Raw genomic sequence first — 15941 nt, 5'->3', positions numbered from 1 at the left:
ACCCTGAATTTCAATGCCCAGCTGTATGAAAGTCAGAGCAACACAGGGTCTGTCTCATACAATCACAATTGTTCTTTTGATGCTAATTCTTTCATTTTGTATCAGAGACTCTTGGCTTGGTTTCTGTTTCATCTGCTTCCCAGAGACCAGATTTACCTCCCTTAGCAATGTTTTGCCCCATAACTGCACATTTCATGAGAGATGCACTACTATACCTTAAACATGACTTTTCCTGCAGAGCAAAAAAGGCTTTTAAAGGGACTTTGTGACTTTATCCTACTGAAGCTGAAGAAGGCCAGATACAATTGAGAATGGCAGTTGGCTGGCAGTCCCACAACAGCAGTCCCACTACTTCAGTCCTTTCAAAATCAGCAAAATAAAAAGCAGGTTGTTCAAAACTGTTTTGTGGCCAGGCACTTGCATGAGAACTGAATATGATCTAAACGTATCACAGCCTGGTACTATTCAAAATCACACCACAAAATACAAAACATTTATTGATGATTTGGAAGTGGAGGTCTTAATAATTGTTTTTGAGAAATCTCTGAATATTATTTTTGAGATTTTTCTCTTCATGTATAGCTGAAGGTTTTATAAAAGGCATTGTTTTTTAAACTATATATATTATATACTGATGTGTATTCTTTTGAGGATTACATCAGCTACTTTGACTCCTGTGTAATAATAGTGCATTCAACACACATCCCCACTGAAGTTGATACAGGATTAGGTACTAGCTAATGTAAGGACTAGCATCAGAGTCTGACCCTTAGTACAGGAAAACTCAGACAGCATTTTAACCTCACTAAGAACCCAAAGTGCTTTACAGATTGAATATACAGTAATTGATCACTCAGGCTGAGCTGTCCTCAGAAATCTCTCATCAGGATGTCAGTGGTACATGAGATATGACAAGACTGCAGCAAAGATGGCAAATTTACAAACATAAGCTGAAAATATCTAGAAGTCTTCTAAAATGAGGGACAGCCTAGCTATTAAGAGCAAGATCAGCTCCCATCCCTTAGCCGTTCTAAGTCACCGACAGCTGGTTCAATCTTCCTACAAGTAGCTCTAGTTTATTCAAGAATGCTTAATTTTGCCTGAATCACCTCTTGCAATTTGCTATTTCCTGCTTACAGGGAAGATAAAAAAGGATGTCTAATTGAAAATGTAAAGTATATAAGTCATGTATCAGAAAAATTAAAACACATAAGTCAAAAGCATTGCTTTACTTTTTCACAAGAGTCGAGACCCATGTCTTCTCATGCTCCCCCCAGCCTGTGCCACAGCTCTGCCACCGTATCACACTGCCTGCAAGAATGCTGCTGAGTTACTCCTTGCAGCTTTCTCTGCAATGAAATATTCCCTGCAGATTCAGCTTTGTTTAGTCAATTTTTAGTCAACTGAATTTCCAGGTGGTCATGTACCCAGTGGATGAAATATTAGCTGCTTTCCAAGTGCTTCAGGGAAACATGATTTTATTCCTATATTTGTTTCCTTTGGAATTTAAAAATAAATGTGGCCAACATCTCTATCTCTAGGTACTGAAAGAAACCAAATTCTAGATCAGGCTAAAAATTATTTTTAAAAACATCCATTTGTTCCATCACTGGACAAAACAACTTCATCAGAATAAGAAAATGAGCAGCACTGCTGAAATGATGTGTTTTCCTGCCACTCCGCCTTGCATTCGCCTATCTTTCAGCTATGCATTTAAAAATAACACAGATACTTTCACACAGAGCAACTCGGTGATGCTTTTTATTTATCTGGTTCTTTGCACTTCTAGCTAATGTCCAATGCAGGAGGTCCCAGCTTTGTTGTGAAGGCGTCTTGTTCAGCTTTGCTAGAAAGCAAGCTGTGAAACGCGGCCTCTGTGAAGGAGCCACAGTGCTGGACTTTAACAGCAATTCTCACTCTCAGCATCCAGAAGCCACTTTGCATTCAAGGGATCATAACTTAAGCATAAAGTATACAATGCTCATAAGAAATTAAATTTAAAAAGGAAAAATACGACTTCTGCCTGCACTGAGAAATCTGTTGGCAGGGCTGTGCATTCCACTCCTGTACAGGAGACAAGGCAGTACAGTTCTCATCAAGCTTTCTAACTGTGTCACAGAAAAACTGGAGCCCTGCCACTGACTTATATTCACCCTCCAGTGAAGACAGCAGCTTGCTCCACCTCTTGTTTGATTTCAAGAATTTTATCCAGAACAGTGGCATTTTAGCAGTGAGAAATGTGCCTGCTAATATCATGGTGGCCTAAGCTCAAACCCCGTTTATCACAAATGCAGCAGTGCCTAAGCATGGCATGTTCCTGAACGCAAGAATCAGCCGTGGTCAAGGAGCAGGATTTGATGAAGTCCTGACATAAATTCTGTTCTAAAACTCACTGTTTTCATGTGGCGTGGACACACGAAAATCAGACTGTGTGTGTGGAAAATTAACAAATCTTTGAAAAAAAAAACCAAAGCTGCATAATCTGCTGTATTTCAGTTGGTCTTTATCCGCAAAATCCCAGATCTTTGTTTAAGCTACAAACAGACTATAAAAATCAGCTCACTGGCCTCTCTCCTTATTATCCACATCCCTGCACAAATCAAATGAAGCTTTTGCTGTAAAGCTGATAAAAAACACCACACACATGAGCAAGCTGATGTATTTAAAAAGTGGTTATCGTTTCTAATCCTTTCCTCTCTCTCCAGGGAACATCATCTTTCCAAGGAACACACAAAACTCCACCACTGAGCACACATCAGCACTTACGCTTGTTTTGATTAGAGATTTTCTAAAATAACAATGAATGAAGTAGTCTGGCATTAACATTGATTTTTAGCACCTAGGGAAGTAGTAAGACAGTTGTCCCATTGTTTAAAATCAGTGAATAGCCAAGACCAGTTCTGACAAATATTTGCACTTACATAATCTATTTCAGAGACCTCACAAAATGAACTATAGTAGCTGGTTTGATAGTATGTGGATGCTTTTGCCATTTCTTCGTAGATAAACCAGAACCCCATGTGTAACACAGAAGAAGAAGTCACAGATGCTAAACTTACTCCTGACTCTCCTAGCAGGCAGTGGGATTTGTCTGCGACTCAAAGTACCGGCTGAGATGTTCTCCAGTTCCAGTTCCTTGCCAACTGTGCCAGGAAAACAAAGCAATTTTTATTATCTAATGTAGACATATCCAAATGATATGTCTAAATCCACTCTAGAAAATCAAGCTTAGATTCAGGGATGAAAGGACTAATGCCCATTTCACAAGGTGTAAATCTAGGCTTTATTGTCCCAAATCATTGCCCCAAGCCAATGACTGACAGCACTGGGAAACCAACGTGATATCAGATTCAGGTCCCACCTCCTAGAACTGAGTCTTTTAAATGGGAAAATTTCCCCATAGGTTGAAATTCCTCTCAAAATATTAAATTATCAGCCATTGCATTCCCTGATTTCAACCTGAATTGTCACAGACTTGAGCCAAAGACTAGAAAATTTGACTTACAGCTTAAGCAGTGCCGAGAGGTTTAAAAGTCCCTCTTCACTCTGTGCATATTAAAACATTGTCCATTCCAAGACTTTGCTTTATAAATAAAACTGCAGACATGAGTTATGGTTTTAGACTCTTGAAAATATACACATCCACTCCCATGCACAGAGTAAGGAGCAGAACTACAGCACTCAGCGTCACACACAAATTTCTAACTGCGACAGAATGGAGTAAGGTGGGCTTCAACGTGGGCTTGAGCACAGTGAGTCTTGCATCCATAGCTGTGGTTCTGCATCAAACACCACGTACATTTCATGTCGTGTGTGATTTTTAACTTGTGTAACACACCGCATGCCTTAACGCTACTTAGTTTCTATCAATTTAAGGTATTAAGAGCCTCACCTTTTACATGAAGGCAGTCAGCAGTTTACGTAGCAGGGAGCAGGGTGAGCTATCAGCATGCTCCCTGTGAAGCACTGCCTGATCTTGAAAAGAGGAAAGGACAAGGAAATGGAGATGAATCTACTAATGCAAAAAGCCTTTGCTCTTTGTGAATTTTTAAGTACTGCTAAACAGCAGGAAGAGCACTTCAGAAGCAGCAACAGAAGTTTGGGGATTATGAAATATCAAAATAAAATCTACTCAATTCATTGAAGCCGTTCACATCTGTAGGACTTTCTCCTGTAAATAAGGTCTTTCCATTTCAATTTTCTCTCATCCTTTTTGTCTTTTTTTTGGACATTAAAATACATAAGGCAAACACTCAAGCCTGGCTTGCTTCAGAAGCAGCACAGACAACTAACTGTTTGAGGAAACCAAACTTAATTGAACATAGATATGTATTTTAAAGGAACGGAAACGAAACTGACATTAGGGAAGTAGCAAACACTGCATTCCAGCAAATTCTCCTCTCTTTAGCTAAAAGAAGTTGTCAGGGTTTTTTATTTGGCAATTTCTGTTAAATGAATAATCAGATAAAACAAATAAAACCAGAAGTAACACCTACTTAGTCTGACATAAGCGCAGAGGTGAATCGGATTCAGCCTTTAACAGCTGCCCTCAGGTGCCTGCGGAATCATAGCAAGGTAATTCACACACCGTCAGGGCAATTTTCAATGGACTTCTGTCAGTTGAACAGCTGATAAAAGCCGTCTGGATGATCAAATACTGCATAGTGCAAGATACAGAGAGTGGTGAATGTATGTAAGCCCAATCAGTCTGAATGACAGATCTGCCTCCTCACTGCCTAGTTTTTTGTGACTGTTTTTGACAGCTATACATATTCCATTTTCAACAGAGTTCAGAAGTCCAGGCCCTATCTATATGGCATTTTTAATTCACATCTACACAAATGTCATGGCATTTCTCTAGGGGAAAAAAGTGTATAAGTTGACTTTTGTGTCAGCTAATAAAATTATTGTATAATTCATGCAATTATATTTCCTTAGCTATGTATTTATATGGATACCTAACAGTTACAAGACAAATGCCAGACACAGACAAGATGATGCAGTCTACACAGAGTGTCACTACTACCCAAAAAGGTGTGAATGAAAAAGTATGGAAGAAGTATGAAGAAGGTATGGAAGAGGCTCAGTCTTTCACAAGGACCTACCAGGTTACCTCTCCGATCCCAAATGAGATGGGTATGAATCACTAACCGTTTAGCCTCACAAATCCAACGCACGACTGTCATGTGATTGAACACGCATTGCCCTTTTCTGTCAGACATTTAATAACGGAGAGAGACACCAGCATTTCTCTTCCGCGTCTAAGAGGCTTTCTCACCTATAAGAAACCTAGAAATACAGACCAAAGGTATCCTGGATGCTAAAATCTTAATGAGTGAAAATGCTGGCTATTTGCATGACGAGTTTTTTCTGTGGTACAGATTTGCTCTTAGAATGTGCTTTGATATTCAGGTCTGCATTTTCAACTGCATTAGTGGTATCAGCCACCTAACCTCACGCTGGCTTGTCATATGCACACGGCATGTATCTCCTCTGTGTGCCCCTGGCAAACCTCCCCTCAACCATGCAAATGACTTTCACTGACTTTGTGGAAAATTAGGTGTTTTGGAATTTTGAAAATGAGGGCAATTTTTTAAGCCATTAAATATATGCCCTAGAACATATTCTAGCACCCTGTTGTTGAAACCTGTTGTCCATGTTCATCATCCTCACAGCCTAACACTAAAGCACTGCCTCGGTAATAAGGAATTGTAGATACAAGAAACAGAACAAAGTAGGGCTGCCCTTGCAAGTAAAGACAAACACTATATTGCAAATTTGATGACCAAAAATCACATCATCTAATTCCATCTAAGATGTAGATGGACTTCCATTTACAAGAGGGTCAACTAGAAAGTCTTTACAGTTGATTTGTGCAGAAGATAACGCTCTGATGAGCCTGGGAGATCCCAGTACCTATGCAGTCAGATACCCATCTCCCCTGTGTGGCAGTGTTTAGGATAGGTGGCATCTGAGCTTGTCCAACAGAACAAATCTTACCTGAATTTAATTTCACAACCTGAGTAGACAAGATTTTGATCCTTTGCTAGCTGAATCCCTTAGACCTCCTCTAGATGTTGAGGGGTAACTTCAGTCACAAATACAGCAGAAGGCAACAGCTTTATTTAGCACATACATCATTTGCACAGCATTATCTACAGTAGCTTTTCGTTATGAATTAAAGAAGAAAAACTCACTAAAAAAGTACATAGAAGCACAAATTCTCAAAATGGCTACTGGACAGGAATCACTGGGTTCAGAATTTTTCACCTCCAGGATGATAAAACTGGCAGAGACAAAATAAATGAAATCATGTTAATTTTCCACATAAAACCAAGTGGTTTTACGATAAAAAGCTGAAAAAGACTGTGTGCTGAAGTGGAAACTGTCTTTTCTCCATTGATAATGTGATGCAGTCAGACACACCATAGAAGATTAGAAGTAACCTGCAAGGTTTTATTACCTTTGATTTTTAGCTGTGTGCTACATAAAATTAATTTGTATTTTGCTGCAGAAAATGCAGAATTAATGATGCCAATGTGGAAGAGAGACTTTTTTTCTGTGCAAGTTCTGTGAATTCTTAAACCTCAAGCAATACTTAGAGCAAAAGAAAAATATCTGCTTTGTGTTTTATGGTGAGATACAATTCACAAGAGGTCCGGTTCAGATCATGCATGCTTTCAAACTTTTGGTTGCATAGCTAGACCTCATTGACTCTGATCTTTAAATCAGATTGGACCTCTTAGAAGGATAAGTAACTTAGCATGGTATTTGGCAATTTTTCAGATCCTGAGAAAACAGCGGTTCCCATGCTATTTCAGTGCCTTCTCTCCAAAAAGATGCAAAATGTGGCTATGGTGGCAAAACGAGAAAAATAAGTGAAATACATAATAGTAAAAAAAAGTAGTTAACCACAGAAATAATTTTCTAACTAGGTAGCATCTTGTCCAAAGCTTTAGGAAGGGTGGTCTAAAGAGATAAATCTTACTTTATAGTGAAAGTTCAGGAATTATAACTCAGAGGATTTGTGTTTTCTTCCTAGCATGTATAACTACAGCAAGACAATTCCTCTTGGACATTTTCAGAGTTTTAAGAATACTACTTACCCAGCTCACTCTGTTGCCTTTCACAGGAGATAAGACCTGAGAACACTCAAAAATGGTATTAAGAAAAAAATCCATCTTGATGTTTACTTGGAAAAAAAATCTCACAACACTCTGGGGAGGATCACTGTGTTTTTCAGGGGCTAGGTTTCCCTGCATGTCTGCTATAAGCCAAATACTGAGCCTCAAGTACGTCTTAGAAATGAACACACAAAAATAGGTATTTGGGATCTGTTCTTCTCCTACCTCCTTCTCCAGCGTTCACCCCAGTAGCAGACATTACAAACTCTTACAAGCCTTCATTCTCCCTGTAACAAATGCCCCTCAAGGTCTCAGTTCCTTTTGCCCTGGCCAGCCCCAGCAGGGACCTTCTATCTCCAGCCAGAAGAATTTCCATCTGTGGTAGGGCCCCCACTAACTCTTTTCATGCACTGGAGAGGAGGAGATGAAGTGGCAGGAAATAAGGAGCTTGGAGGTTCCAAATAATGCAGAAACAAGAATAGGAAAATTGTGCCCAACTGTGTCAAATTTGTAGACCGTGACACTTGCAGGTAGCATCCTTGTAATTCCAAAAGACACGCACCTGCCTACGGAGACATAGCACTGATGAACACCTGTGTCCCACTAAACTGAAAACAAATAGCACAGCCTAACCAATCTTCAAACGAAAGGCAGGTAGTCTTCAGTAAATTCTGCATAGCAATGCATTGCTATTTGAACAGGGAAGGAAGGCTCAGACTGATTTTTGTAGATTTCTTACTTTGACCAAAATTAGGAAACAAACCCCAAACCCCAAAACCATATAAATACAGATACCTTTTAACAGGTGGTTCAGTTGGGTGGGATGAATCAGTAAAGCGGTATTTCCAAGGCATTTCAGGGATCCTTGGAACTAGAAGTGCATGGTGAGGGGAAGGCAGGCTCAACGCATGCCGATAAATGTTCCTGAACTCATCTGGTTCTTCCTACCAAGAGGCAGGGAGCAGTTGCTAGAGCTGATTCAGCTTCCATCCACATGGGAATTACAGCCATCCCAGAGGTTGCGGAGGCACTTCTGGATGTCATGTAGCGTGGTACTCTGCACTGACAGCTTTGGAGCTGGTAAGGCTAACAAGTCCTTCACAGGGGGATCCACCAGGCCAGAGCCCCTTCCTGCCCTCTCCCACTTTCATCTTCTCAGATTATGCACAAGGTCAGGATGTGAAAGCGTATGAGGGAACTGGGCACGCAACTGCCGTACAAAGTCAAAAAAGAATAACTACTTAAGATGTCATGTTAAGTAAATGCAAAGGACTTTGAAACACGGCTACCCACACCTCTGTGCCGTTGGTTTTTTCCCCCCCTTAAGTAGAAAATTGGACTTCCCTACTCTGCAGCATGTCTAGAATACTGGGTGGAGGGCTCTGATGAGATACACCTTTAGCAAAGCATCTTATAACCTTCCAGCCATCCTGGACTAATTTTCATTGCACTTTTGGCAACGTATAAAATTAGGTTGATTTCAAACAAAAGGATGCTCTCATGTGGTCTGAGGGAAAACAAATAAAAGCTCGAGTCACTCCTGACATGTCTTGAGGAATTCAAGGCATCAGATTTAATAGTCTATATTAAATGTATTATCCCTGAAATAACTTCTGGCAGTTTTGAAGCGCCTGAGAAAATACTGCGGATTGGAAACTTGAGGAAGATGATCTTTAGTGCCACTGCAATTGTAAATAGTAATGACGGCAGACAGATGAAAGCTTCTCTGCTGTTTTGAAAGAGAAATACATTACAGAAATCATAAAAGCATCTTCTGTGACAGCAAAGGAATCTATACAAAAGCTCTGTAAGAATAAACAGGATATTAGCTGAGATTCATTATTGCTGTCTTTGTCGATGTCTATATTTAAGCTAGTTCAGCAACAGGATAAACCTGATTGCTGCTCAGTGAGCACAAGGGATCTGAGATGTGAAACAGGAAGTTAGAGTTCTTCTGGAGGAAGAAAAAGAAGAAAGTGTAACTTTTAAGAAAGGTTTCCACGGATCTGTCAACCGCACTCAGCAATCCCACCAAACAAGTCTCAGTTCCCTTTGAGGATTTGTAGCCATTCTCACATCATCCAAGGAAACGTTTACATGTTTTGTTGAAGGATTCTTATGTTTTCTGCCTGCGACGTGAACGACATCTCTCTCTAGTCTGAAAAAAACATGTGATGAGTTTAAAAGGTGGTATATATTGTTCTTTCTTTAATTTCAGCAAAGGAGAATGAACAAGATTTAAAAAATAATCACATACTCTTTGGTTTGTACTGAGACATGGAGTTCTTGCCATTTATGTAGAACTGGGCAGGACTCATCCAAACACAGGCAACTAAGTATGGCATAATTTGAAGTATCATAGCAGAGATAAGAATGGGAAAAAGACAGTGGCAAATGATCCAGGGGGAATCTGAGAGGAAGCTGCTTACTACAGTCCAAAATATCTAAAACTCAGTTAAATTTCCAGACCAATACTTTGATGAAGAGTGCTGGATCTCTGCCATGAATTAATGAGAAGTTTTTTTTCTAGATACAGAGCTAGCTGGACACTAGCTTAACAAGGTAATTATCAAATGAAAGAGAACCGCTGTACTGCTGTGAACCTGCATAAAGACTTATAATTACTGATGTTTTGACCTATCTTTGTTTTAGAAGAACCATGCATTTTAATATTTTTGCAGAAAATACGTTCAGCTATGTTGTCTGAAATAGTAGGTTTACTTATGTATAATCAATCAAACATTATCTTTCCTAGACTGCTTTTCAAATAGAAAGGCTATATATGCATGACGTTTTACCAAGTCAGTTATGCCAGAAACCTGGGAACACTAGTAATTATTTTATGAAAAAGTAAAAGTTTAAGTTTCATGAATAAGTTTCATAAATGATGGTAAGACTCTAAATACACAGCATCATTTTTTCAATAGTGATTTCTCTTTTCCTCAAATGGCTGTATATAATGACAGTCATGGATATATTAATGCGAAGTTTACATGAACGCTTGTAAAAATGACCGTAAGCATTCTCTGCCTCTGAAAATTTTGGTCATTGCCACTTTGCCTCATCATTGCATAGGTAAGGCACATGGGTAAAAACCAAAAGCACTGCTTTGCCCAAGCATTGTTGACTTTAATATAATGACTATACTAGGTTGCTAAATTCTTGTTACCTCGTTTCTTCATAGCTAAACTAGCTAGACATGTCAAATAGCATCTTCCATAAAGTGAAAACAGTGACAAAAATCCAAGTATAACTATGGCTGTATAAAGGAAAAGAGAAAGACATAAGCGCATGAAAAGCTTGCAAAAAAATAATTTATAACATTCTTCAGAGAGAATGAAAATTGGATGGTAATGTGTACATGAGAAGCTGTACATGCTATTGTAACACAGCTGTCTGATCCAGGTTCCCAGCTCTTTTTCTCTACTATTAGAACTGTTTCAAAATTTCATGGTAAAGGGCTCATGGCTGTCCCTTTCAATCCTGCTGACTTTTGCTTGCGAATTCAAAGCACATAGAAGAAGTATAGTTTAGATCCTATCAACAGGTCTAGAGAAATGTGTCACGGTCTGGTGAGTAAATGTATCAGTTTCATAAGAACAAATTACAAATGCTGTGCAATTGCAATAACCCTTACTTTAAAAAAGAAGTCACAGAAGTGGAATACTCAATTAGAAAGACAGGCAAGCCAGAAAATTCTCACATGTCAATATTATCTCATTAAAGCCTTGCTTTAAAATGGCTTTAACATGCTCTTTGTAAATAATATTTTTGTTTATTGTTTCCGCATATTAACTAGCAATTTCAGTAGATACTAAAATGTTTTTAAACAATCATTCAACTTAAACAGAATTGAATGACTACCTCATGATACATCATACAAACAAGCAAGAATCAAATCCTGACATTGTCCTCCTTACTAGGAGGTCTAAAAGCTGGGTCAGTCCCTTTTTTCCAGAACTGGCAGCTCTGTAATGATGAAGGCAAGGAGAGAACCGCTCCTTGCTAACTGTCTTGTGGGAGACTTCATTTTTTCTTGCAGCAAGATGCACTAGTGGTGGCCAGGTCCAGAGGATGCTCTGGCACTGTGAACTTGGTAACAACTCTCACTGTCCACTTCTGCTGAGGAGCTACACTGCCATTTTCTGTACTAGATAACGACGTTCCCCATGGACGTTACTTCCATTCCTAACACTTTTTTTTGTGTGCTGTGGGTGGGTGACCAAAGCACTGATCAGAATCACCAGGTCCACATAATTTGGTTTAGTATAGCAGTGACTTGCCAAAGAGAAGCAGGCATTGATCCTAATTCTAGCAGTTGCAGCAAAATCTTCACCAAAAGCTAATGTTGCATTGCAATGTGCTCAGATGCCAGGGGATGTTCAAATTGAAGCTGACAGCACAATCTTAATCCTGCTTCCCTACGCAGCTGTATTGCAATAATGCAGACTGTAATTACATGATCACATACATTTGCACAAATGAATTTGATAGTACACAAATTTACTACCACCTAGATCTGTGTGTACCTTTCTACAATCAAGGGACATACCAAGGTATAGTAATACTAATTTGAAGTCACGGCAGTCCACAATATTTTTACTGACATATTGGTTACATTCTTTTGAAAAAAGTTATGGCTAGGAGCAGCTAAAGTTATATTTATTATACCTGAGCTCTACACTGTAGAATCACACCATGGGATTCTAAATAGGTCTTTCATCTTTGTTCTTATTAAAGAGAATTACGGGGGGAAAGAAGCTTCAGAAGAAGGCGTTTTGGGATGTAAGACTGGCTTTCAAAGTATGCTAAGAACACATACAACCCCACTCTCTGAGCGATGGGGTTTCCTTCCGTACAGCACTCTAGGACTGGCCGCTGGGGCTAACTGCTTGACCAGACATGAGGGAAAGCGGGTCTGGAGCAGAGAAACAAGTTACTACTGAGCCTCACCACCGTCTTACCCCCCCAGGAAGGTCAGCAGCACCAGAAAGGCAGAGACATAGCTGAAGAGCAAGACTGCAGACCTCACAAAGACTAAAATAAGTGAAAAAGATGGGAGGCAATGTGCTGAGGTCTACTTTCTCCATATCTCTAGAAGAAAAAAAATGAAGCAGGTGTTTGGGGAAGAGCAATAGCCATCAGACCAGAGAAGAGCATTATCACAGGAGCGTTATCAGTGCTGGATATGTAGAACAGACACCTCTATGACTAACATGCTTTTTTTGGAAGCACGGGAGAACAGAGGATTATTCCCTCTATGCTATAAATGATACAAAAAGTAAAATTAAACTAACTTTTTTACCCAGGATGCCAGCCATGACACCTGGCAGGATGTCTAATGAAGGATTATCACAAAGGGGTTCCTTCTCCAGAGCTAAATTCACACTCACTTTTTAGCTCAGTTAACGACCATCGTTCTGAAGTCAGTGGCTGAATCACCCCACTTTGGTCTGTGCTGCGGAGAGGTCCCCAAGCTCACAAACTGGAGTCCCTTCACAAGAGAGGAATCGGACGAACTCCAGAAATACATCTAATGCATGCCAGCTATTAACAAACACATAGCTCTCTAGACTGGAGGGGACCTAGTCCAAGGTAAACCTCTGCAAAACGTGCTGTGTGGATGTCGTGTCCTCAGCACCAGCTGTTTTGTTCGTCAGATCCTCTTCTACTACACTGCCCTGCTTACTAATATCAATGAGGCCTCCAGCTACTAGCACAAGATTATAGCCTTAAATCAACAAGCTGCACCTGGCAGTGCTAATAGCACAGACTCTACCTTTCTGAAGGTGGCTGGAGGCGCTGGATCACCAAGTTGGAATGTATTGCCCTTTCTATTTTCTTTCTATTCAAGCACCTTCTCACTACCATAACACACTTCTCAAGTTGTACACAAATTCACTTCACGGGTTGTGCACGTTTTACTAAGCTGTTAACTCCTTCTCTCAGCATAAGATATCCTCTATGTCATTTTCATTCTAAAACTATTAACCAGTTCAATCAATTTAGTTGTGCATGCATGATGAAGAAAAGCAGAATATTGAAAAGAAACAGTGTAGAAATGGGAAAGGGCAGACACTCCTTTGTTTTTCAACTTGATAAACATTTTCTTGGTGCAAGGCCACATTCTGGTTCAACATCTCTTTGCCTAGACTTTTTTCTTTTCTTATATTTTTTACTTTTTTTAAAAATAACCATGACCTGGAGCATCCCTTTGGATTACAGAATTTGATGCATAGCCAGTCATGCATGTGCAACTGTCCCTAAGAGCCAAGCCTCAGCAGAAAAGCTGGTGTGCATACAATCTTGAAACAAAAATAGCTGTCAAATCAAAGCTAATTTGCCACAAAAGAAAGCATTGATCCTCAGTTAGGGAATACCAAGATGGTTTGAGTTCAGGATTGCTTAAAAAAAAAAATCATAGGAACTTGATTTTAGAAAAGTGTATTTTTAATCTCTATAATCTCATTTAATAATGGATGAACTGATTTTCCTTAAGGCTGAAAGGCAGGACAGGTGGAGGGAACACATATTGATAATACGAGTTCTTGAGAGTCAAAAAAGTTTTAAAGTCTCTGAGAAACTAAAAGAGGAGAGGGAAACGGTTTATACAGCAGGCTGCTGCTATCACATGTGCCACCAAAAATATTTTAGTTTAATGCTCCCTTGGACCAGGGTTCTATTTTACCTCATTTTAGTGAATTAAATCATACTACAAAGGAACTTAGATCTGAATGAAAGGAACAAGATTGATATCAGGATGAAAAGTAATGCTGTATTAATTTAGGTCCAAACATTAAAGACAAAAATAAAGTTGAATTACACAGTATTCTAATATTTTGGACTAGATAAAATTATATGTAAAAGCCTTTTTCATAGCCAAATGTAGATGGGAGTAATGGATTTTTAAGAGATATAACGAAATGGTCAACATCCAGGCACTCAGTGAACCGCACAGATGATGTTGACTCAAAAGCTGCTGCTTTTGATAGCTGTCCACTGGTGCTTCTCTGTGGTGCCCACATCCTTCCACTACAGCCAAAATGATAAACTTCTAAGATTAGCCCAGGTCAGAGATGAAAAGCAGCTGTTTCAAGCTGAATGGTATGAAAGAGGCAACGCTGATAAGAAAGGAATAGCACTTCCAAGTTCAGTGTAGTCAAGGCGCAAGCCCCTTTGGCTGAAGTAACTCTTCCAAGCAGGCGGTACATTCTGGAGTAGAGATACGAAAGAGGCATCACCTAGACTCTTGTCCAACGCTAAGCTACATGTGACAGCACCCTTGAGCAATAAACTTTTCTCAACCAGTGAATGATCCACATGTCTTGGCTGGGTGACAGCAATGAAACAGACCTACAGAGTGAAACTAGATGATTGCAGGTACCTCCATGTGCTGCAGCATCATCTCCTCAGCAGCCCAGCCCATCCCTAGTACATCAGAGCTAGCCTGGACTCCTTCTCTTGGCTTTCCCATACAATATAAAACCAAGGTACCAACACTCACTTTCAATGACTTGGAGTCAAGATCCTTCAAAAAAGAGGAGCTCTGGAATACTGGACCAGTAGTTGAGTAGAAGAGTAGTCTGAACTCCACAAAACCAATGTCACAAATCTCAATCGTTCTGTTTCAAATACAATACATGCTCCTGTAAACTGTCCTCTCTGGTGTAAACTTTTAGTAGTATCTCTATATTGGCTGCAATTGTTTTGAAAAATCCTAAATGAATACCCCACAGAACCCACTTCTAGGAGAAAACAAGGAAAGAAGAAACAAGAAATGCAAGGTACTGCTTACACTGCTATATGTGCCAGAATGAACTTAAAATACTGTGGTATAAAATCTGTATGGATCAGACTAGTGGAACAGCAAAATGTCAGCAACATTTTAAAGGTAATATAATTTGGAGTGCAGAATTCAATATGATATAGAACGATAGCCACTGTGTAATATCTCAGCCTTCTCATACACAGCAGACTTTGAAAAAAAAATTCATGACTACATTTATTCAAGGAAACTTCCAATATGGAATTGGGAACAGTATCTCAGTGTCCAGAGTCAGCTTTTGGCTCTATTGCTACTAATCATGGTGCTGCAGCTGACCCAGTTTAAATGTATTTCTATAAAGATTCCATAATTTTTGGTGATGTTGCACATTGTATTCTCCTAAGCCATCTAAAAATATTGCAGTACAGTAAATACCTAACACCTGAAAATAAGGTGCATCATGTGGAACAGCAGTACTGCATCATTGAAATACAATGTAAGAGTTTTATTAAAGTTTTATTTGTACACTAAACACAAGCATGCACATGTGTGTAATAAAACAAAGACTATATTAGGATTCACGTTTGCATATTTGACTGTGTTCTATCTGTGTGTGCATACATGTCTGTGAGATTAAATGTGTGGGTAAAGGTCATATTTTGCAGTGAATTTTTTATTATCCGAACTTAAAAAAGATTATGCGCAACTACAAGCCTTGTCCTACTAGTGTCCTACAGCCATGAGGTCTGCAACATCACTACTTACAGTGTTAAGTGTGTATACACAATATGCAATTTTCAAATTATTATAAAGTTATCGTAATATACGTAAAGCTCTCAGACCCATTAGGATTGATATTCTGATTCATCTACACCTGAGGATTCAAAGCGGGAAGAAAAAAGTCTGCCAGTCCGCTCTTCAGCTATTCAGTGCTCTATAAAAGGAAATTAGTTTCTAATACCTTCAGGCAATCCGTATGCTGCAAAGTATTATAGTTTATACTGGCTGTGGGTAAAACTACTATACTTAGTAAAATGCCTCTCTTTGGTCTA

The 15941-nt window shown here is 39.3% G+C and overlaps 1 protein-coding gene across 16 annotated transcripts in view; it reads right to left on the bottom strand.

Annotated features, from left to right (window-relative positions):
- Positions 1-15941, bottom strand: part of LDB2 (LIM domain binding 2) — a 220072-nt gene that overhangs the window by 116564 nt on the left and 87567 nt on the right. For 9 of the 16 annotated variants that reach the window (XM_037399736.1, XM_037399746.1, XM_037399673.1 and 6 more), the window contains one exon: positions 3060-3143. The exons of the other annotated variants lie outside the window; for them this stretch is intronic. In XM_037399736.1, the coding sequence (XP_037255633.1) occupies positions 3060-3143 (84 nt within the window). The remainder of the gene's footprint in view (positions 1-3059; positions 3144-15941) is intronic. 16 annotated transcript variants of the gene reach the window in all.

The sequence above is a fragment of the Falco rusticolus genome, chromosome 1 (genome assembly GCF_015220075.1).
Source record: "Falco rusticolus isolate bFalRus1 chromosome 1, bFalRus1.pri, whole genome shotgun sequence".
NCBI classification, from domain to species: domain Eukaryota; kingdom Metazoa; phylum Chordata; class Aves; order Falconiformes; family Falconidae; genus Falco; species Falco rusticolus.
Note: the sequence above shows the minus strand (reverse complement) of the source record. Positions and strands in the feature narration are given on the sequence as shown.